Raw genomic sequence first — 22029 nt, forward strand, 5'->3', positions numbered from 1 at the left:
GTATGCGAACGTTAGAATCTATCACACCCGATCATCACGTGGTGCTTCGAAACAACGAACCTTCGCAACGGTGCACAGTTAGGGGGAACACATCTCTTGAAATTCTAGTGAGGGATCATCTTATTTATGCTACCGTCGTTCTAAGAAAATAAGATGTAAACATGACAAACATCACATGCAAATCATAAAGTGACATGATATGGCCAATATCATCTTGCGCCTTTTGATCTCCATCTTCGAGGCGCGGCATGATCACCTTTGTCACCCGCATGACACCATGATCTCCATCATTGTGTCTTCATGAAGTTGTCTCGCCAACTATTACTTCTACTACTATGGCTAACGGTTAGCAATAAAGTAAAGTAATTACATGGCGTTTTTCATTGACACGCAGGTCATACAATAAATTAAGACAACTCCTATGGCTCCTGCCGGTTGTCATACTCATCGACATGCAAGTCGTGATTCCTATTACAAGAACATGATCAATCTCATACATCACATATATCATTCATCACATCCTTTTGGCCATATCACATCACATAGCATACCCTGCAAAAACAAGTTAGACATCCTCTAATTGTTGTTGCATGTTTTACGTGGCTGCTATGGGTTTCTAGCAAGAACGTTTCTTACCTACGCAAAAGCCACAACGGTGATATGCCAATTGCTATTTACCCTTCATAAGGACCCTCTTCATCGAATCCGATCCGACTAAAGTGGGAGAGACAGACACCCGCTAGCCACCTTATGCATCAAGTGCATGTCAGTCGGTGGAACCTGTCTCACGTAAGAGTACGTGTAAGGTCGGTCCGGGCCGCTTCATCCCACAATGCCGCCGAATCAAGATAAGACTAGTAACTGTAAGCAAATTGAACAAATCATCGCCCACAACTACTTTGTGTTCTACTCGTGCATAGAATCTACGCATAGACCTTGCTCATGATGCCATTGTTGGGGAACGTAGCAATAATTCAAAATTTTCTACGCATCACCAAGATCAATCTATGGAGTCATCTAGCAACGAGAGAGAGAGGAGTGCATCTACATACCCTTGTAGATCGCGAGCGGAAGCGTTCAAGAGAACGGGGGTGATGGAGTCGTACTCGTCGTGATCCAAATCACCGATGATCCTAGCGCCGAACGGACAGCACCTCCGCGTTCAACACACGTACGGAGCAGCGACGTCTCCTCCTTCTTGATCCAGAAAGGGGGGAGGAGAGGTTGATGGAGATCCAGCAGCACGACGGCGTGGTGGTGGAAGTAGCGGGATTCCAACAGGGCTTCGCCAAGCGCTGCGGGAGGAGGGAGATGTGTCACGGGAGGGAGAGGGAGGCGCCAGGGCTTGGGTAGTGCTGCCCTCCCTCACCCCCACTATATATAGGGCCAAGGGAGAGGGGGGGCGCAGCCTTGGCCCTTCCTCCAAGGAAGGGTGCGGCCAGGGAGGAGTCCATCCTCCCCAAGGCACCTCGGAGGTGCCTTCCCCCTTTAGGACTCTCCCTTTCCCTTATCTCTTGGCGCATGGGCCTCTTGGGGCTGGTGCCCTTGGCCCATATAGGCCAATGCGCACACCCCTACAGCCCATGTGGCCCCCCGGGGCTGGTGGACCCCCTTGGTGGACCCCCGGACCCCTTTCGGCACTCCCGGTACAATACCGATAATGTGTGAAACTTTTCCAGCGACCAAAACAAGACTTCCCATATATAAATCTTTACCTCCGGACCATTCCGGAACTCCTCGTGACGTCCGGGATCTCATACGGGACTCCGAACAACTTTCGGGTTACCGCATACTAATATCTCTATAACCCTAGCGTCACCGAACCTTAAGTGTGTAGACCCTACGGGTTCGGGAACCATGCAGACATGACCGAGACGACTCTCCGGTCAATAACCAACAGCGGGATCTGGATACCCATGTTGGCTCCCACATGTTCCACGATGATCTCATCGGATGAACCACGATGTCGAGGATTCAATCAATCCCGTATACAATTCCCTTTGTCTATCGGTATGTTACTTGCCCGAGATTCGATCGTCGGTATCCCAATACCTCGTTCAATCTCGTTACCGACAAGTCACTTTACTCGTACCGTAATGCATGATCCCGTGACTAACTCCTTAGTCACATTGAGCTCATTATGATGATGCATTACCGAGTGGGCCCAGAGATACCTCTCCGTCATACGGAGTGACAAATCCCAGTCTCAATTCGTGCCAACCCAACAGACACTTTCGGAAATACCTGTAGTGCACCTTTATAGCCACCCAGTTACGTTGTGACGTTTGGTACACCCAAAGCATTCCTACGGTATCCGGGAGTTGCACAATCTCATGGTCTAAGGAAATGATACTTGACATTAGAAAAGCTCTAGCAAACGAACTACACGATCTTGTGCTATGCTTAGGATTGGGTCTTGTCCATCACATCATTCTCCTAATGATGTGATCCCGTTATCAATGACATCCAATGTCCATGGTCAGGAAACCATAACCATCTATTGATCAACGAGCTAGTCAACTAGAGGCTTACTAGGGACATGTTGTGGTCTATGTACTCACACATGTATTACAGTTTCCAGTTAATACAATTATAGCATGAACAATAGACAATTATCATGAACAAGGAAATATAATAACCATTTTATTATTGCCTCTAGGGCATATTTCCAACACTACGGTAGGGTGCGTCGACTGCAAATTAAAATTTCCTACGCGCAGAACAACCAAGAACATGCTACGGGAGATGGATCACAGTTCATTACCACTAGACGCGCAGTGCCGTGCAGCGCAAGAAGAGTTGGGGCAGCGCGTCCGCATGGATTGTCTCCTCCTCGTCCGATCTCCCTCGAACAGCCGGTCGTCGGTTCCCACGTACAGGTTCACCGGAGCGGCGCAAGTGCACCGCCTCTAACGGTATCCGCACGTGCGGGAGGAACGTCGTGCGGCGGACTGCTAGGTCCGATCACACAACCGGCGGCGAGTGGAGGTGGCTATTCGCAACACATGCAAACCCTAGTGATAGCGCCGAAGCGATCAACCGCATGAGTGTGCCGCACCCCACTTTATATAGGCGTCCGTCGCGGGCTCAACACTTGGGCCTCGCACAGACCCTAAAGCCCATAAGTCTACTCGGCCATAATCCGAATACAGCTCGGATCACATCCGACCAGTGTCCTCGGACCGACCTCGTAGGTTCCTTCCCTTAAGCGCGCGACCCCTTAGGTTCAAGCCGGCTTGGTCGCAGTTCGGATCACCTCCGAACTGCACAGTTGGTAGCGGCCTCTAGCAAGGCATGCCGAACACCAAGCAGACTATGAAGCTGGTTAGCGAACCTGTACATCATACTTCCATTCCTTTTGCCACACGATATATGTTGTCGGGCTCAAGGCGAGTCTGTCATCCTTGTGCTAGCCCGACCTCGTTCTCGTTCCAGTGATGCCAACCACAAACCGGATTATCTCATAATCCTTGTCGCATGGCCATGCTTATCCTGGTCGGATCACACGAGGGGCCCAGAGTATATCTCTCCTCATAGTAGGGGCAAATCCCATCTTGCTCGACCATGTCTCGCGGCATGGGTCTGGACAAGCCTGAAACCTACCTTTGTAACTACCCAGTCACGGAGTAGCGTTTGGTCGGCCCAAAGTAGGTCTGTCACCATCCCGAGTACATGTGCCAGCTCAGGTCTTAGGACATGGAACATATGTTGTACTAGAGACTCACATATGACATATCGCTGCGTCTCATAGTTGGGTCTGTCCGACTCGGACCTTATCTCGACTCGGATCCGACTACGTCGAATCCGACCAGACCTTTCCAAGTCCATATTATCCGGTTAGCATCCAATGCTCCATGGCTGGTGAGACCAAGCCATCGACCGTGTCATATGCTAATCTAGTCGGCTGCGCGTCCACACATCCCTTTCGACTAGGGACCTTTTAGGACAGCCATCATACAATGCATAGTCCCACAAACAAGTCACGTACTTGCCGATACACATCATTGATAATGTCAAAGGACTATCTTTATTCATAAACACATAGGAAATATCATCATACATGATTGCCTCTAGGGCATATCTCCAACAGTTGTCCGAGCACCGACAGTCCTGCTTCATAGCAGCATTGACCATCAATCGCCACCGCTCGCAACATTGCCTCCCACGGTCGTAGAACTTCCTCGCCATGGCTCAACACCGGTGGTCACGGTTTATAGCATCGGTGCTCACTGTCCCCGTCCCCTACTCCATTCACCATGGATCGCAGCATCAGGGGTCAGTGCTCGCAACCTCAAATATTGTGGCTTCGGTCCCGCTGTCAACCTGTGCTTGCTGCAAGGCGGAGAAGGGGATCGAGCATATTAAAGGACCCTACTCCATCGTATGATTCGTCCATTCTACAGGCTATGGTCCATGATTCAGAGGCAGACCATGGCGATGTATGCTGCACTTGACTCCTTTAGATAGATTTGATCGGACAATGGTTGTTACTCGATAAAGACAGCGTACAGAGCTTTCTTCTTTGTCCTCTTGGAAATGCCTGGAGCAAGCTAGATTTGGAGCCCCAAGGCTCCACCTAAAATGAAGTTCTTTGCATAGCCCGTAAAAATGAGTATTGGGCCTCAGATCAATTACTTACAAGAGGCCTACCACATCAGCGTTGCCCACTTTGTCTGAGGAGCCTGAGACGCTGGATCACCTGTTGGTGCAATGCTCATTGGCACGAGTGATCCAGTTTGATGCTATGGAGGCAAAAAGCTGGGAAAGAGATGTCCCCTCGCCGCAGGCTGGGCCAGTAGATTGGTGGACGACGTCGAACGATGTAGCCCCAATGGCACAAAGGAAGGACCTAGACTCCCTAATCATCTTAACTATACACTCCATTTGGAAAGAGAGGAACCGTAAGGTGTTTGACAATATAGCCACGCCTAGAAGTGGGCTCATGGCTGCTAATCAACAAGGAATGGAGATTGTGACATCTTGCATGGAGATTCAAACAGACCAGTCGCGGAAAGGTAGGCCGGGGTACTGCCTACTGGCGCCAAAACTGTAAACTTAAACTCTATTTTCTATCTTAATGAATCGACGCGCAAAACTCATGTGCATTCCAGAAAAGAAAGGCTATCTGTATCCAAGACCCCATAGAATAAATGTGTCTAAGAAGAGTCACCAAGACTTGTTCCTCCTCCTACCTCGGCTCTTCTTTCAGTTCTCTCTGATCACCTTTTTTGCTGCCTTCTGTACTCAAAACTCCCGTATCTAATTAGATAAATGCTTGTAATATCTCGTGATCGAGTGATGCTGGAAAGTTTTTGGCGGGAAAATTAAACCATATCAATGGCTCTGATTAGAGGTGTTAAATGACCATAGCTTAGTTGAAAGTGCAATCATACCCTTACATCATGTTTTGATGTTGATGACAATATACATGTAGGGGACTAACTATGTTTGTCAAGTAAATCTCAGGTGTTAGTCCCCGGTTAATCAACGTGTGTGGATCAAGAGCATACAAAGTGATTTTACTCAAGGATGAAGTATCAAAATTGATTACATATTTGTTTTCTTGAGTATAGGATCCCGCACTATTAAGAGGGGATTGATAGGGTTAGTTAAAGACTTGCTCTTGCCACAAACCTCCTTCCCAAAAACGTTTTAGTTCCTTCTTTACTCTCTCTGGCATGTTCTGTCTCTGACCTGCCAGATGTCCGGGCCTCACGCCGGATATCCGGCCTGCTCGCCGGATATCCGGACCTAGCCATCCAGAGAGCATGTTGTGCTGGTGCTGTTTGCCGGATGTCCGGTCCTCTATGCCGGATGTCCGGGCTCTCCTTGCACCTCGGATTTCCGGGCTTACTTACCGGACGTCCGGCTTGCACTATCCAGAGGTTTAATTTGGTGAACTTGCCAGATGTCCGGCCATGTGCCGGATGTCCGGGGTTTCCTGATATGCCAGATGTCCGGGCTTGGCCCCCGGATGTCCGGCCCCTCTGTTTCTATCTCTGCTTCTGCTCTGTCTTCAAGTGGCTTGCCAGGCCAGATGTCCGCCCCCCTTGCCCGGATGTCCGGCCTGCCCGTTCACTTGCACTACAACGGCCACATTTGTGCTCAAACTATATATAGCCCTCCTCTCCCACGGGAGAGGATTGACCATTCACTTTGAACAAACCCTAGAACACATTTCACTCTCTCTCTCTCTCACTCTTCCGCACCAAATCTTAGATCCCCAAGGGATTTGAGAGAAGTTGTCCGACCAAGTGATAGAACCATTCCTTCTCCTTCTTTGCACCAAAGGAATTCGTGATTTGAGCAAGTCTTGAGCATTTCCCAATTGTTCTTGTTACTCTTGGAGGTTGGAGACTCCTAGGCGGTAGAAGTCTTTCGGAGAGGAATAGATCATTGTGATTACCCCCGGAAAAGTTTGTGAGGGTTTGGAGACCACCCCAAGGTCTACCATTAGTGGTTGAGAAACGCCTTCGTGGTGTTGTCTCAAAGGGAGAATAGGGTGAGCCTTCATGGCGTTGGTGTGCCTGTGGTAACATCCACCTCTCTAACGGTGACGTAGTTTCCCTCCAAGGAAGTGAACATCGACATACATCCTCGTCTCCCGGAGTTGCGGTTATCCCTAACCCTAACTCTCTACTTGTGGTTACTTGTCTCTTAGCACTTACTTATATCATATTGTGCTTGCTTTCTCTCCTAGTTGTGTTACTTGTTTATCTTGCTTAGCTCCTAGCATTACTTGCAATTGTTAGGCTCACTTACATATTCCGCATTATTGCCTAAAATTGCTAAGTAACAATTAAAATTTGTAATTGTACCTATTCACCCCCCCTCTAGGTCCATCTCGATCCTTTCTGCAAACAAAGGATAATTTCATCCCTCTAAACTTTTAGTTTCAAGTGGCCCATTCAGTTTTCAGAGAAGCCACGATCCAAAAGAAAAGAAAAAGAACGGGGCGTTGACCAGTTGGCTGGGCAGTTGAGTTAGCTGTCAGCCCGCCTGTGTTCGAAGCTCGGCTCTAGCGTGTTGAAATTATGTGTCCTGCAACTATATTCAAATTACTAGGAATTACTAATATTCGGAATATCTCATTATGGAATTATACATGTATTGATGCATGGAATTACTTTACATGATTATCATGGAATTATCACTTGTTGGGACGTACTTAAGTTATATGCTTAAGGAAGCTGGTCGATTATCAGTGGAATACAAAATGCTATATATATTGAAAAGACTACCCGGGTACAGTGATAATCGGAAAGAGCTAGATCATATAGTTAGATTACAACCCTAACGTTGATCTACATAATTAGAGGAATTTATACTCTATTATGGTGCGTTGCTCACAAGCGCGTGCTCCGGGGACACAACGGGTAGAATCTGTTAACAGACAAATTTGATCGTGGTTGGTAATTTGGTCTGGAGTCTATCCCGGAAAACTAGTTGAAAAGACTAGGAATCTTATCTGTATAAGAGGTGACTCTTTAAAAAGACAGTATAAGAAGGTCCCTACCCCTTAGCCTCAGATATGCGAATTGTGAGCGGCACCACGAGGAATTAGGGGATAGACCGAAAAACCCTAAATTTCTAACATAGCGGGCGGTGCTTGCGGACTTTTCTCCTATATAAAAAAGCCTATATAAAAAAGCCAACAAGGATTAGCCTTGGCTGGTCTCATTTTTTTAAGGAAAAAAAAGCTTTGCCCGATCTCTCCTCGATCCCTCCTGTTTTTTTGGAACGAAGACGCTAGACGCGTCCGGCTTTAAATTAATAAAGCCCTCAGGCACCAGTTCAGCAAGATACAACCCAGAAAATCAGAAACCAAGTTCAGTCCAAGACGACGATGAAAACATCACAAAGGTTCCACGCGAAGGCACCATTACACCATCCAAATCATCCAACGCAGAAGACCTATCTAACATGAAACATCCACCGAAGGCTCCAAAAGCATCATCGAGTCGTCATGTCTTGTCTAGCCATCACCTGGATAGTCTTGATGCGCGCCATGGCCTCCGACATGCGCTCAGCATCGCGCTCCTTCCCCAGCGGAGTCCACGTCTGTAAGAAAAGGTGACATTTGAAGATCACATCCGCAGGGTGGTTAGGAAATTTTTTCTCAATCGTAATTTTATTGCGCGTCGTCCAAATAGCCCATAGTAGCGCCCCTACGCAACGCCAAGCGATTCTACTACTGGTCCCTCTCGTGGTTTTAAGGATGGCAATCAAGTCGTTCCCCGAGGCTGGGTTCCAGTTCGAGTGGAAGGCTTCCCTAACTGCACTCCACGCGAACCTGGCTAGGTGGCATCTAAAAAAGACGTGGTTAGCATCTTCACCTAGACCGCACACAGTGCAGGTACCGTCAGCCGGACCGTTACGTTTTGCCACATTATCCGACGTGGGCAGCCTATTCCTGAGCATTTGCCACATGAAGATTTTAATTTTCAAGGGCAGACCTGCCTTCCAGAGCCCCCTAGCTATATCAAGCGCTGTCCCTTCAGTAAGCTTGTTGTATAAAGATTTAACCGAGAATTTCCGGGACGCTGTCAAGCTCCAATCGACCAAATCTTCGCCCGGCCCTAAACGGTTGTCACCAATTTGATGCACTAGGTCGTCCCATGCCTCCCGTTCGGCGTTGGAAAGGGCCCTCATGAAATGGATCGCTGGAGGGTCAGTACGGGCTGCCTCTCCCACTAAGATGTTGGTGTCAGTGGCGATCCGAAAAAGATTGGGGTGACTTTGCCAAAGGGGAGAGGCTCCCAGCCAATGATCCAGCCAAAAGCGAGTGGAATTTCCATTTTGGATCTGGAATTTGGCCCCGATAGCAAAAGCTGGTCGGACCGCTTGGATCCCTTTCCAAAACACGGAGCCGTTGGCCGGGGCACTGAAAGGATTCCCATTTGGGAAATACTTAGCCTTTAGCAGCTGAGCCCAGAGACTCGTCTCGTTCTGGGCAAGCCGCCACCACCATTTGGACAGTAGGGCTACGTTCATAAGTTTGGAGTTTAGGATCCCCAAACCTCCGAATTTTTTTGGCCTACAGACAGCCGCCCACTTTACCAGGTGATATTTCCGCTTGATGCCAGTTCCTTCCCAAAAGAACCGGGATCGCGGTGTATCTAGCTTAGCATGCACGCCATCAGCTAATAAGAACATCCCCATTGTGAATAGGGGCAGGGAAGAGAGGCTCGAGTTAGTTAAAATGAGCCTTGCCGCAGAAGACATAAAACGCCCTCGCCACGGGCTTACCCTATTGGCCACCTTCCCATACAGCGGCTCCCACTCTGAAATCGATAGTTTGCGATGGGATATAGGAAGCCCCAGATACTTTATTGGAAAGCTCCCAAGCTTGCAATTAAGTAGATTTGCGGCACGCCAACTTTGATGGTCGTCCATCCCCATGGTGATGACCTCGCTTTTAAGAAAATTTATTTTGAGTCCGGACAGGATCTCAAAGGCTAATAACAAAAGCTTAATCGAGGCGATACTATGGTCGTCGGGCTTAAACAAAAGCAAGGTATCGTCTGCATATTGTAAATGGGTCACACCACCCGGGATGAGGTGTGGAACGAGACCCTTAACATGACCAGCCTCGCTGGCCTTGGACAGCATAGCTGCCAAAGCGTCTGCCACAAAGTTAAAGACGAGTGGGGAGATGGGATCGCCCTGTCTTAACCCTTTCCTATTACGGAAAAACTTCCCCATTTCGCCATTGACAATAACCGAGGTGTTGCCACTCGAGATCAGATGCATGATCCGGTGTACGAAACCCGCCTCAAATCCCTTTTTGAGGAGGACTTCCCGCACAAACTCCCAGTTTACGCGGTCGTACGCTTTTTCCAAGTCGAGCTTTAGGATAACGCCTTGTCCACGTGTACGTTTTAACTCGTGGATAATCTCCATGAGCGCAATAGGCCCTTCAAGAATGTTTCTACCCTTAAGGAAAGCGGTCTGACTCTTATGGATTACTCGTTGGGCAACCGGCGCTAACCTAGAGGCGAAGGCTTTGGCACATAACTTGAAGGGAACATTTAGGAGCGTGATCGGACGGAACAACTTGATTGTATCCGCCCCTTTGACCTTGGGAATCAAACAGATCGCCCCATAATTAAGTCTCGAGAGGTCAACCGTACCGAGGGCGAAGCCATTAATAATAGCTTGGAATAGGTCTCTAAGGAAAGGCCAAAATCTTTTGAAGAACTCTACCGGCCAGCCATCCGGGCCTGGAGCCGTGTCGTTCTTCATGCCTGCAAGCGCTAGGTCAATCTCTTGTGGCGTAAAGGACAGCATGAGTGCGTCGTTTTCCTGTTGAGACACCCTCTCCTCCGGGCCCCATAAGTCTTCCCTAAGACTTAAACCTTTCTCTTCGGCTGTTCCCAACAGCTCGACAAAGAAATCGAAGATGTGCTTAACGATTTCAGAATGGGACACCAGAGTCCCATGCTCCGACTGTAGTCTTAGGATGGTACTCTTGCGTTTACGGCCATTGGCGTACGCGTGAAAGTAGCCGGTGTTGGCGTCACCTTTCACGACCCACTTGACGCCGCCCCTACGTCGCCAGTATTCCTCCTCTGCTCTAAGGATAGCCAAGAGCTGGTTTTCCAGAGAGTAGCGGTGCTCCCATTCGTCGCCAGAGAAAGGTCTGGCATCCGCCTGCGCGTCTATACTCGCGATTTCTTCCATGATGCGTTCCCTTTCCCTTTTGGACTCGCTGCCGTGGTTGGCCCCCCATCCCCTGAGGAAAGCCCGCAAAGCCGCAGCCGCAGAGGACCAGAACTCTACTGGTCCTCTTTGGCACCCCACCTGGTCTCCAATCAAGGCCCAACGAGTCGTGACCAATTGACAGAAGCCCTCGTGTTCGAACCACGCCGTCTCGAAGAAAAATCTACGGCTGCGACGCCTACTGTCCTCCCCTGACGACAGAATTAGAGGGACATGATTTGAACCAATGCGCGTCTCGGCCACTAGGGTACAGAGGGGGAACAGGGCCTCCCAATCGCTTGAACAAAAAACACGGTCGAGAACACAACGCACTGGAACCCGCTGTTTGTTAGTCCAAGTGTATCTTGCACCTGTCCGCGCAATTTCCCTAAGAGCCGCGGCCGCAATAGCATTGTTGAAAAGGGACACCCTAGCCCAGTCAATGTTGCTATTGCTCTTGTCCGCCCCCGAGCGGATTAAGTTAAAGTCCCCGCCCACAACGACGGGCAAGTTGGCCGCTCGCTTGGCCCCGACCAAGGTTGTGATTTCCCCCAAGAAATCTGCAGACCTCGCGTGGTCCGCCGGCCCGTAGACACTGACAATCACCCAAGTAGCCATGGATACCCGGTGACGAACAGTAGCTGCAATATAGAACAAACCCGGCTCCCACGCAATAACATCACAAATATCTCTATTACAACCCATCAGCTGACCTCCAGAATGCCCCATGGAAGGGGTCCAAAACCAATCGAAACGCTGAAAAGGATCATACGCCACTAAATCTCTAAACGTGAAATCTGCCTTAATAGTCTCTTGGAGCGCTACAAAATCTATGTGTTCTTTAGACATATACTCTCTGAGCTGCGTACGCCGCCCCCCATGGCCGCATCCGCGAATATTCCAGAAGATGTATCTCATCAGATAACCCGATTACGCAGGCGAACTCCACGGGAGCTCACCGCCTTGGCCACACGCTTCCTTGCCGGCGCACGGCTGGAAGAAGGCAAGTCCGAGGCCACCCCGGCCTCGTCTTCCTCGGTGGGCAAATCTACTGCACCAGCCCCTACTGGTACCGCAGCCTGGCCGTCCGCGGGCTGCACAGCCGCACACCGGGCGGCAGCAGCCGCAAGAGCGGCCTGAGCATCTTCACGCGCGCGAACTAAGGGAATGATATCCAAAGGCGAGGAATCTAGTGCAACGCCACTATCGTGAAGAATCTCAGCTAGATGGACGTCAGAGAAGGCATTTAAGATCTTGTAAGAGGGGGTAGGGTTACCTGTCACATCCATGTTCTTGTCAGCAGCACGGAGCTTGGCGCTTTCCAACGAGGACAAGTCCCCGAGCTTGGCCTTGGCGCGCGCTAGGAGCCCGGGTCGCCACCGGAGTCGCCCTCGAACGCTTGGCCTTGGTCGCCGGCCCTGGCGCCTCCAGAGCCGCTCCTAGCTCTCCTCCCAGCGCAACGATCGCACCCGCCGCCTCCTTGGCCACCGTCTTGTTCCCTGGCTTCCTCCCTGCTGTCTTCTTGGCCTGCCGCCCGGAGCCGCTCGACATCCTCTTGCCCGAGGCCGGGGTAAGGTCAGTAACCTCGCATCCAGACCCCGAGCCCCCTACGCGCGCTGGAGAGGCAGTCAAAGGGTCTGACTCCTTAGACACCAGCGGCAAGGGCACAGGCTTGGTTGGAACTTGCAAGTTGGAGCCGTACTGGTCGAAGGACTGATCCAGGGAGCGGGCGAGGGGGGGGGGGAAACTAACAGCAGTGTCTTGAGTAGCGAGCACACCCAACTTTTCCCAAGTCTCCGTGTCAATGGAAGTATCTGGAATGCTCTCTTCGGGCTCCTCAGTCAGCTCGCCCATCGCCACATCTTGGCCAGCCGGGGCCGCTCCCGCGCCCGGCGCCACCTGCTGGGGCACCCCAGCCGCAGAATTGCCTGTTGTCGCACCCTTAACAACTTGCTTGGAGGGAATCACCGCGGCTGTCCCGGGCTTGAGCTTGAGCTGCCCGCCCGTACCATGCTGGCTTTCTGAAAGGGGGGCGGATGGGCCCGCCCCAGACGCACCACTTCCGTCCCCCAGCCTCCGCGGCAGCCGCTCCACCTCCACCTTGATCTGGTACCCTTCTTGGTTAAACCACACCTTGACCGTGCCGTTAAGTTTAGCCGGCGACTTGCAAGCCAGTTTCATCCTCACAGGCCCCAACTTTACGAGGGAAAGCTCGTCGACCACGATCGGGCGTCCCAGCATCTTGTTCCGAGCGATCCTCTCCCCGTCGCTTCCTTGCAGGCAGCGGGGCTCCTCGGCGGCAGCCCCGGATCCTCCTGCAGCCCCTTCCATGGCTCCTCCTCGCACGCCGCTGGCCGGTCTCTCCTCGCCGGCAGCCCGGGGTCCTCCTGCAACCTCCTCGGCTGCCTCCTCATCTGACGCCGCCGGATGTTCTCTTCCTCGGACGCCGCCGGCCAATCCCGGCTCCAACGCCGCCGGCCCACCCTCCTTCTCCGACGCCGGTGCGCCTCCAACTTTCGAGCTGTCGGCCCCGTCGCTGGTCTTCCATGGACTCTGACAGGTGCGTTTCTTCGCTCATTTAGAATTTCTGCTGCATTTGGTAAGAGTTTGAAGAGATACAGTACTTACTCTGTAATAGAAAAACAGAGTGTTTTCCTCTCTTGTAGGATAAACAACCTTGTAGTGAAAGTAGATGTAGCTACTGTACTTGATAAGAATTCGTCCACCAGAATAAACAGCAGCATTAGTTGTTTCCATCAGCTTCCTCTATTCTCTCACCATACTGTAGACCTCTCGAGTGATTCATCCATTCCAGTAGCAGTGGACTGGTACCTCTCGCATGCGGCATCAGCGCTCTGACGACATAACTGAAGCTATGCTGCCGAGAACTAGCTGGTGCTTCTGGAATCTGGACCTTGTACCGCATCGCGCTGGGCGTGGCGCGTGCGACGAGTGCGAATGCGCGATCTTGCACCTGCACGAGGACTGACGCCCATGCGCATTCGCTTCAGATCACAAGGCATCAACCCCCGGGACTGGGAGCTGAAACCGGCAGGACGGCGCGCGAGCTGTGCACTGGACAATTTGGATCATACTGTAAATTTTTGACAAGACCGCAGGTGCGTGCAGGGCAGCTCCTGGGCGCGCACCGTGCAGCTGGCCGTGTCGATTATACTAGTCCTCCAGTTAACCGATTAACCGACTAACCGCTCCTCGTACTCTGGATATGGAAACCCAACCGACTCCTTAAAACCCACCCCACTTCTAACGGCTAAGTGCTAACACCAAGACTCCGGCGGCCGGCGGATGCCAATTTCCCGCAGCCGGTCGACAACCCACATCTCCTAGGAGTAGCATATATACCCCACCCGCGCCGCGAGACGCTATTCTTCCATCTCTTCTTCGGCCTTCTGCCAATTCGATCATCTTCTTGCCATGATGGAGAAGCCTGAGGAGCAGGAGACGGGGGCGAGGAAGCGGAAGGCGAGCAAGGACATGGACGGGGGGCTAGGGAAGCGGAATCCGAGCAAGAACATGGAGGGGAGGACAGGGAAGGTAATCCCTACTCCCATTGTCGAGTAATTTAGTCCTTTGAGCTCGAAAGAACCGAGGTGGATGGGTCGGAACGTGGCGCACGGGATTGGGGACGACGGTTTGGCTGGTCGAAGCGGACCGGCGACGGTGGCGGGGCGCTGCCCGAGCTCGACGAGCCGGACGGGAGGGACCCGCCACCGGCTTTGCAGGACGAGATTGGGCTCTCAAGGTGCTCCAAGAAGTCAAGAACCACCTCCGCTCAGACGTCGCCGCGGACAGGGACGCGCCGCAGGAGGAGGAGCAGTTGTGAGGGGTGGCCATCGGCGGGGGAGGGGACTAGGCGTCCGTTAGATTGAATCTTGTTATGCTTATACGCCAGTAATAATGTTCAACTGCCTTGTCAGTACTTCGTTTTGCTGAAAATCTGCTGCGCCAATTTTATTATCAGTTTGCGTTCAGATGATATATTGTGCGATCAGATAGAGATTATGGTTGTGGCAGAGTGCGCAAGGTATACTGTTATAGTACATATTGTGATTCTGATTGTGGTTCAGATGATATATCATGCGATCAGATAGATGATATATATGGTATACTGTTGTGATTGGTGTTCAGATGATATATCATGTGATCAGATAGATGATATACATTGTATACTGTCCTGATTGGGGTTCAGATGATGTATCATGTGATCAGATAGATCATATACAGTGTATACTGTTCTGTTTGGGGTTCAGATGATATATCATGTGATCAGATAGATCATATACAGTGTAGACTGTTCTGTTTGGGGTTCAGATGATATATCATGTGATCAGATAGATCATATACAGTGTATACTGTTCTGTTTGGGGTTAGATGATATATCATGTGATCAGATAGATGATGATATATATTGTATACTGTTTGCATCTTGCTTTAGGGAATTCAGCTTTTTTTTAGGATTATTGAGCATTTGTTAATGTTTTCCATTCATTGTTGTTCTGCTGTCCACAGATGAGCAAGACGCCGCCTACATCAGTAAGGGACCTCCCATCAGAGATCATCGTCTCGGTGTTCATGTTGCTCCCCGGCAAGTACGACCGTGTACGGATGTCAGTTGCCTGCAAAAGCTGGAGGGCACTGTATCTTCAAAATCTTGGAATGATACCACCAGAACTGCCGTGGCTAGTCTTGCCATCAACCACCAAACCCATGGTTCATATGACCTGTGGTCCGTTCAATTACAAGCTTGATCTTCCAGCACCTATCAAAGATGATGCAGAATTCTGTGGGTCGCATGAGGGAGGTTGGGCTGCCCTGGCCATGAACACTGGAGAGAATGTTCTTTACAACTTCAACAGTAAGGAAACATTGCCAATGCCAACCACAATGCTTTTGGAGGAAGATCTGGTGGTTCAGGCAATATTGAAGATGGCTTCTTTTTCTGCTCCCCCTCTTCCAGATCCAGCCCAATGTGTGGTCGCTGCAGGTCTCGCCATCACTGAGCCAGATTCCATTCACTTTGCTTATTGGCAGTATGGTGTGGGTGCTCACTGGACCCGTGTTAGTCTTGGTAGCAGGGATGGTCTCAGCTCGCCTATGGTCGACATCGTATACCACACCCAGCGTGGTTGTTTCGTATGTCTCACAGATGACCAAAACTTGCATTTTCTTAAGCCGAGGTTGGGTGATGATGGCATTACAGTAATGGAGTACAGGTTCCTCAAGGTTAGTCTTGCCCAGTCCGGCAGTGAGATGTCGATGATGACGAACTTTCTACAATACATGAACCTAGGGACCCTATCTGGACAGTACATTGCGCAGTCCGGGAATGAGATCTGGTTCATCTCGAAATATCTGGACAGTTTTGGCAACGGCAACAGAACAAGGTGGTTGCGTGTGAAGAGGCTAGAGGAGCATGGTACCAGTAAAGAGGATACGCCGTACTGGTCTGTTGTGTGCGAGTTGCCGGGGAGGGTGCTGTTCACAGGACTTGCCTCTTCAAGGGTCTTCCAGAGGGACGACGACTTCAGTGATCACGCAGTGTTTCTTGATGACAGAGGCATCCGAGTTCCAGGGCTACTGGAGGTGATGTTCGAGCGCACCGACTCCGGAATGTTCTCCGTGAAGTACTCCAGGGCAAAGCCGTGGCCACCTGCCGGCGGGGAAGAAGTTGCACATGTGTCCAACAAGTGTCCACCAACCTGGTGGCTCCACTGATAAGCATTTCAACAGCACAACTTGTAAACGCTCCTGAACTAGAATAGCTTTTAGATACTTCTATCCCCTGTGCCATTCATTGTTTCTCGGTCATGGGCGATCAGCCGCCGTTGCTTGTAGGCGATAACGAGGAGTAATCGCTAGGTGCATGGCTGGGCTAGAGCCGATCTATTGTTGTATGCCGAACGGTGCGGTGTTGTAAAGGCTCCTGAATTGGAATTACTTGAAATACTTCCATTCCTTTTACAGTTCGTTGTTGATTTGTTGGTGTCCTTGTAAAAGCTCCCGAATTGGGATGCAATAACTCTAGTATTCTCCAGAGATTATGCTAAGATTCAATTTTTTAAAGTTGATGACTAATGTGCTTCAGTACAGTCCAGATCACCACTTCAGTAGTACTCCTGTTGCTACCAACTTGCTTTTTCTTCTTTTATTTACTCAGTTTTAACTCCAAAAAGAATACTGTATACAGTTTACCAAATCAGCGAGATTTCACTGTTGATATCAACTAGGTAGTTCTATTGTTTCTATGGTTCTACAACATACGGATAGGGTTGTCCTTGATATTTCCTAGTGCAAGCCGTTAATTGAGATTAGCACTACAAAGCTTTCAAAGTTACATTACAAATGCTCAACTGCTGCATCTAATGTCTTACAAATTCTACATTCATGACACTAACCTAGAGAACCAACCGTTCACCTGATCTCATACACAAGCTTTCAGCATCACAGAGGTCAAGAAACCGATACATTAACCATGAAATGATGAGATCACTGGTAAAGTGACTAATTAATTAATATGGACATGTTCCATTAGTAACTGGATCAGTAACCTCCTCCAGCTTACTATCACAAAAGACCTCATGGCAATGAAGTTCCGGAAGGACACCTCCATATCAACTCGGTTCAGACTCTCAGATTCAGCTTACTGAGTTGCTGAACCACAGCCTATATTTCTGGCCTTTGGCTTGCCTCTTCCCTCGTGCAATGAGCAGCACCAATGCGAGCTTGACAGCCTCAGTCCTCAAGACGACGCTGCCTGCTGAGGTTTTTTTATTTTTATTTTATAATTTGGAGCTTTATTAATTACTCAGTGGTAATACATTCACGGCCAATAACATCACGGAGGAATTGTGGAACAATATTGATACAGAGACACCTCCTGCGAACCTCACTAGCGTGTTTAGCAGTAAGATGAGCAGCCATATTGGTTTCTCTTCTTACAAAAGAAATAGAAAAACTAATGAAGTTCCCGCCTGGCTCCTTGATCTCCTGAAGAGGCCTCACTATATCAGCTTTTGCAAAATCCTGAGATTTCCACAGGTTCACCACTTCAAGGGCGTCACTTTCAACCAAGATTCCCCTCCATCCCATATCTGAAGCCAGATTCACAGCATCCAATATTGCCATTGCCTCCATCATCCGGGCAGAACTAGCATATTCATACCACCGTGCTTGAGCTCGAATAAGTTTCCCAGTATGATCACACACAACCATGCCAGTACTCCCTTGCCCGAGTAGTTCCTGGAACTGGGCATGCCCAGTATTGATTTTGAGACACTCATGTGGCAGTGGTTTCCAGCATTCTAGCACACGCAGTGTAGGAGCCGCCTGTTCTTTTCCAAGCAAGGATAAATCTGCAGCTATATCAATGGTCCAACAGATTGATTGATCAACTGTTCGGACCTGTTCAGCATGATGCCGAGCATTTCGTTCGGATTAGACTACCCAGGCGCCACACAAGATGATACAAGCTTCCCTTCTGCTGATTAAGTTCCCCTGAATAATATCTACTGTAGTGCCCAAGTGTTAGGGTGGAGCATAGGAAGTTTAACTCCAGTCCTCCCCTTGACGTGGTCCCAGAACTGCTGAGCCCAAGTACATCCGAACAGAGCATGTTTGCATGGTCTCATCGTCTCCACAGTCCTCGCAGAAAGGTATGTGTTCGACATGGCGATCTCTAAGGACAGCCCGACAAGGTATAAACCCCTTGATCACTCGTCAACAGAAGCATCTAACCTTTGGTGGCACCTCCAACCTCATAAGATTTTCCATACAGGCCAAGTCCATTCGACAAGCTAGAAGCACCACCTGATCTGCCATGGTGTTCAATCAGGAGTTTGTATGCTGAACGTACAGAAAATTGCCCACGCTTATCCGGTTGCCATGCCCAGAAATCCTCTCCAGTGTTAATTGGGATGCGTAAAATAGCTTCAGCATCAATCTGAACAAAGTTCATCTTGACAGCCTAAACATCCCAGCTACGATTATCCTCCTTGAGGAGCTCATTTGCTTGTGTGATCATTGCATGCGTGGGTTTAACTATAGCTTTGTACCCGAAGTTGTCTGGAATCCATGGATCTCCCAAACATTGATCGAGTCCCCTTCTCCCATCCTCTTGATCAAACCGAGTTTTAGAGCTTCCCTGCCAAATAATACGGCTCGCCAATTGTGAGATGATCCTTTTGGTTTCGTGGCATTCATAAAGTCTTTCCCGTCATAATATTTCCCTCGGAGCACTCTCGCACACAGGGATTCCGGATTAGATATAAGCCTCCATCCTTGCTTGGCAAGCATGTCCTGATTGAACAAATGAAAATCCGGGAAGCCCATGCGCCCCCCACGCACTTGGGGATAGCGATATCTTCCCATTTCTGCCAGTGCATCTTCCTTCTATGTTCATCTCCTCCCCACCAGTACCTTGCAATAATACTGATAATCTTCTTACAAGTTTTCTTTGACAAAGCAACTCATGCAATATGTAGGGATTGCTTGACAAATAGATCTGATCAGAACCTCCCTAGCCACACTGTTCGTGAGCTTAGGAGACCACCCATTAACCAGTTTCTTGATACTCGTTGCAATATGATCAAAATTATCCCATGTCGATCATCCCAAGGCAATTGGAAGACCCAAATATCTCTCAGCCAGTGCTTCTGCTTCAATATCCATAGTTTAATGAATCACCACCTTGTCATCATTTGAGCAATTGGCACTGAAGAATATGGCCGACTTGGCCTTGTTAACCAACTGTCAGAACCCACCCTATAGAGCTCCAAGATCTGCCTGCCGAGGTTTAGGTCTATCAGGCATTCGAGGTCGCTGCCCGCTGTGCCTACTTTCACTTGTGGGACAGCCCTTCTGCCTGTGAGAACCTGCAGAACAACAACCTGGAGAACTCAGCTCCACAAAGCCCCGTGTTGTTCACATACTGGAACCCTCCATTGAGCCTTTTCAAGGCTACTATCAGAAACCAAATTACTATACTTAATACAATGTGCTAAGAAATTTATCTCCGAAAAGGTTGAGCAAGAGCTTATTACTCACAGTCACAGGGGCACTGCTTTGCGAACATCAAAGAGCTCGAGCAACAAAACATCTGCAATCTCTAAAGGGATCAAGCCAAATAGGCTGTTGAAGCTCAAATCTGCCCTGTCAGCTGAATTAGGTTGCCGAGGGTTGAGGGAATGGCTCCAGTCAATTGATTGGACTGCAGTGCTAGAATAGCAAGTTTAGCGAGGGGCGGAGCTCCGCGACTGCCGGCGGGAGGGTGACGAGAGCTTGCGGCCCTGCAGCGAGATGGCTGTGCCGCGCGCGCCGCGGTCGCAGGTGAGGCTGATGAAGGAGCCGCCGCATTGATCACCCGGCCGGGTCCCACGAGCCCAGCACCCGGCTCGTCTGGTCCAGCGTGCCTTGAGCGCCGCCAGCGCCGGGCCTCCTCCTCGGTCGAGGACGGCAATGACGAGAAGCAGGAGGAGGGGGGCAGAGCACGCGTGGGGCCGCCACTGGAGAGTGGGAGCAGAGCTGGCCAAACGGGGCCCGCGGTAATCTGGCCTGGCACGGCACGGCACCTTGTGACACATTTAATAGCCGGGCCTACCGTGCCGGCCCGCGTGCTATAGCCTGCAGTTCAAGCACGGCCCAGGTGCTAATCGGGCTGGCACGCCAGGCACATTAGGATCACCTCCTGTTTGGCCTGCTGGGCTATTTTTGCGCATATTTTTACCTATCGGGCCGTATATACATATTAAAAAAATCAAAAAATAATATCAAAAGGATAAATGGGCTGTGTCTTGCTGATCCGTGCGCTCAGCCTAGCAGCCCAAGCATGACCCAGGGTGTGCCTGACACGGCCCGATTAGCCCCGTGTCGTGTCTGGTCCGTCACGTGTTCGTGCCAGCATGCTTGCGCGCCGGCATGCCAGGCCCAACCGTTTCGGCCAGCTTTGAGTGGGAGAAGAGGGAGTAGTGGGGTGAGGCCATCTCCAACGTAAACCGGGACACCCGGTAGACCCCGCACAAGTGATCAAACCCTTAAATTTATAGTTTTGGTTGGTTAAAAAAAAGACGCACCGAATAGATCCCGTAAAACGGCAGATCCTGAAAAGTATTATCAGGTCCCTGCATATTATCACCTACATACCCCATACTTGCAGTTTTGGAGTCGATTTTTTAGGTGAACCGAAAACGAGTGTATGCCGGAGCACGTGGCCTGGCGGCGCAGCGCGCGAGCAAGGAGCAAGCGGAGGAGCTCCGCAACGGCCGACTCTCCGGCGTCGGAGCGGGCGGCCGAGCCTAGGTCGGGGAATGAAGAAGAAATGTGGGGAGAAAAAGGAGAGTAAAAAATATTTTTTTGTTTGCAGTATAGTTTTTCAATACATGTTCTAGCGGAGCCCGTTTCATACCGGAAAAACGTTTTGCGGTATACCCTAAAACGATTTGGCAGTATGAGCTTTTATGCTAGAGATGTTCTTAGCCATCCAACACAAATAATCAAATGAAACCCACCCAAAACCCCTTTTCAGGCTTGCTCTAGAACACTCATCCCAATCCATAGTTAGAGGGTTGTGTAAAACCAAGCTCCCACGTTCATAGGAGGTTCTCGGCCGCCGGATTTGCTTTATCACGCGATCTAGAGCGTCTGATGTCACGATGATTTATTGTAAGCCGTTGGATATTCATCCGATCAACGTGGGCCGTCTGATAAATTTCAGTAGCATCCCTTTGTAATATATGTACCCCCACTAGGACATTTTTGACATTTCACGTCTGAGGTGAGGGGTGCAGATAGGGCTGCGACCGTGTTGTCCTCATCTCCTCACTTTCCCCCTCTCCTCTCTGTTTCGCACTCCCCTAAACCTAGCACCCCGTCTTCCTCGCCGCCGCTACCACCCATTCTCGCGTCTCACCTTTTTGCCACACCTCTGCGTCCTGCCTTATTGGGAACATTGCATGGAAAACAATTTTTTTCCTATGAAACACCCAAGATCTATTATGGAGATGCTAGCAACGAGAGTGGGAGTGTATACATACCCTTGTAGACCGAAAGCGTTAACGATCTAGAGATCGCGGTTGGCGTAGTCGTACTCCTTCGAGATCCAATCCGAGCCAAGCACCGCACGAGCGGCACCTCCGAGATGTGCACACGTACGGCTTGGTGACGCCTCCTCGTTCTTGATCCAGCAAGAGAGGGAAGAGGTAGATGGTAGTGGGAAATGTAGCAGAAAACAAAAAATTCATGCCTACACACACCCAAGATCAATATGAAGATGCATAACGTGTTGGGATCACAACCGTTACCGTTACCGAGTTG

At 50.0% G+C, this 22029-nt stretch overlaps 1 protein-coding gene across 1 annotated transcript; it reads left to right on the forward strand.

Moving 5' to 3' along the window:
• Nucleotides 1-12877: 12877 nt before the first annotated feature.
• Nucleotides 12878-16749, forward strand: LOC123049148 (uncharacterized). Its single transcript, XM_044472133.1, has 2 exons — nucleotides 12878-13261; nucleotides 15232-16749. The coding sequence occupies exon 2, from the start codon at nucleotides 15232-15234 to the stop codon at nucleotides 16435-16437; it is 1206 nt and encodes a 401-aa protein (XP_044328068.1). The 5' UTR covers nucleotides 12878-13261; the 3' UTR covers nucleotides 16438-16749.
• Nucleotides 16750-22029: the final 5280 nt, after the last annotated feature.

The sequence above is a fragment of the Triticum aestivum genome, chromosome 2D, assembly GCF_018294505.1.
Source record: "Triticum aestivum cultivar Chinese Spring chromosome 2D, IWGSC CS RefSeq v2.1, whole genome shotgun sequence".
Lineage (NCBI taxonomy): Eukaryota > Viridiplantae > Streptophyta > Magnoliopsida > Poales > Poaceae > Triticum > Triticum aestivum.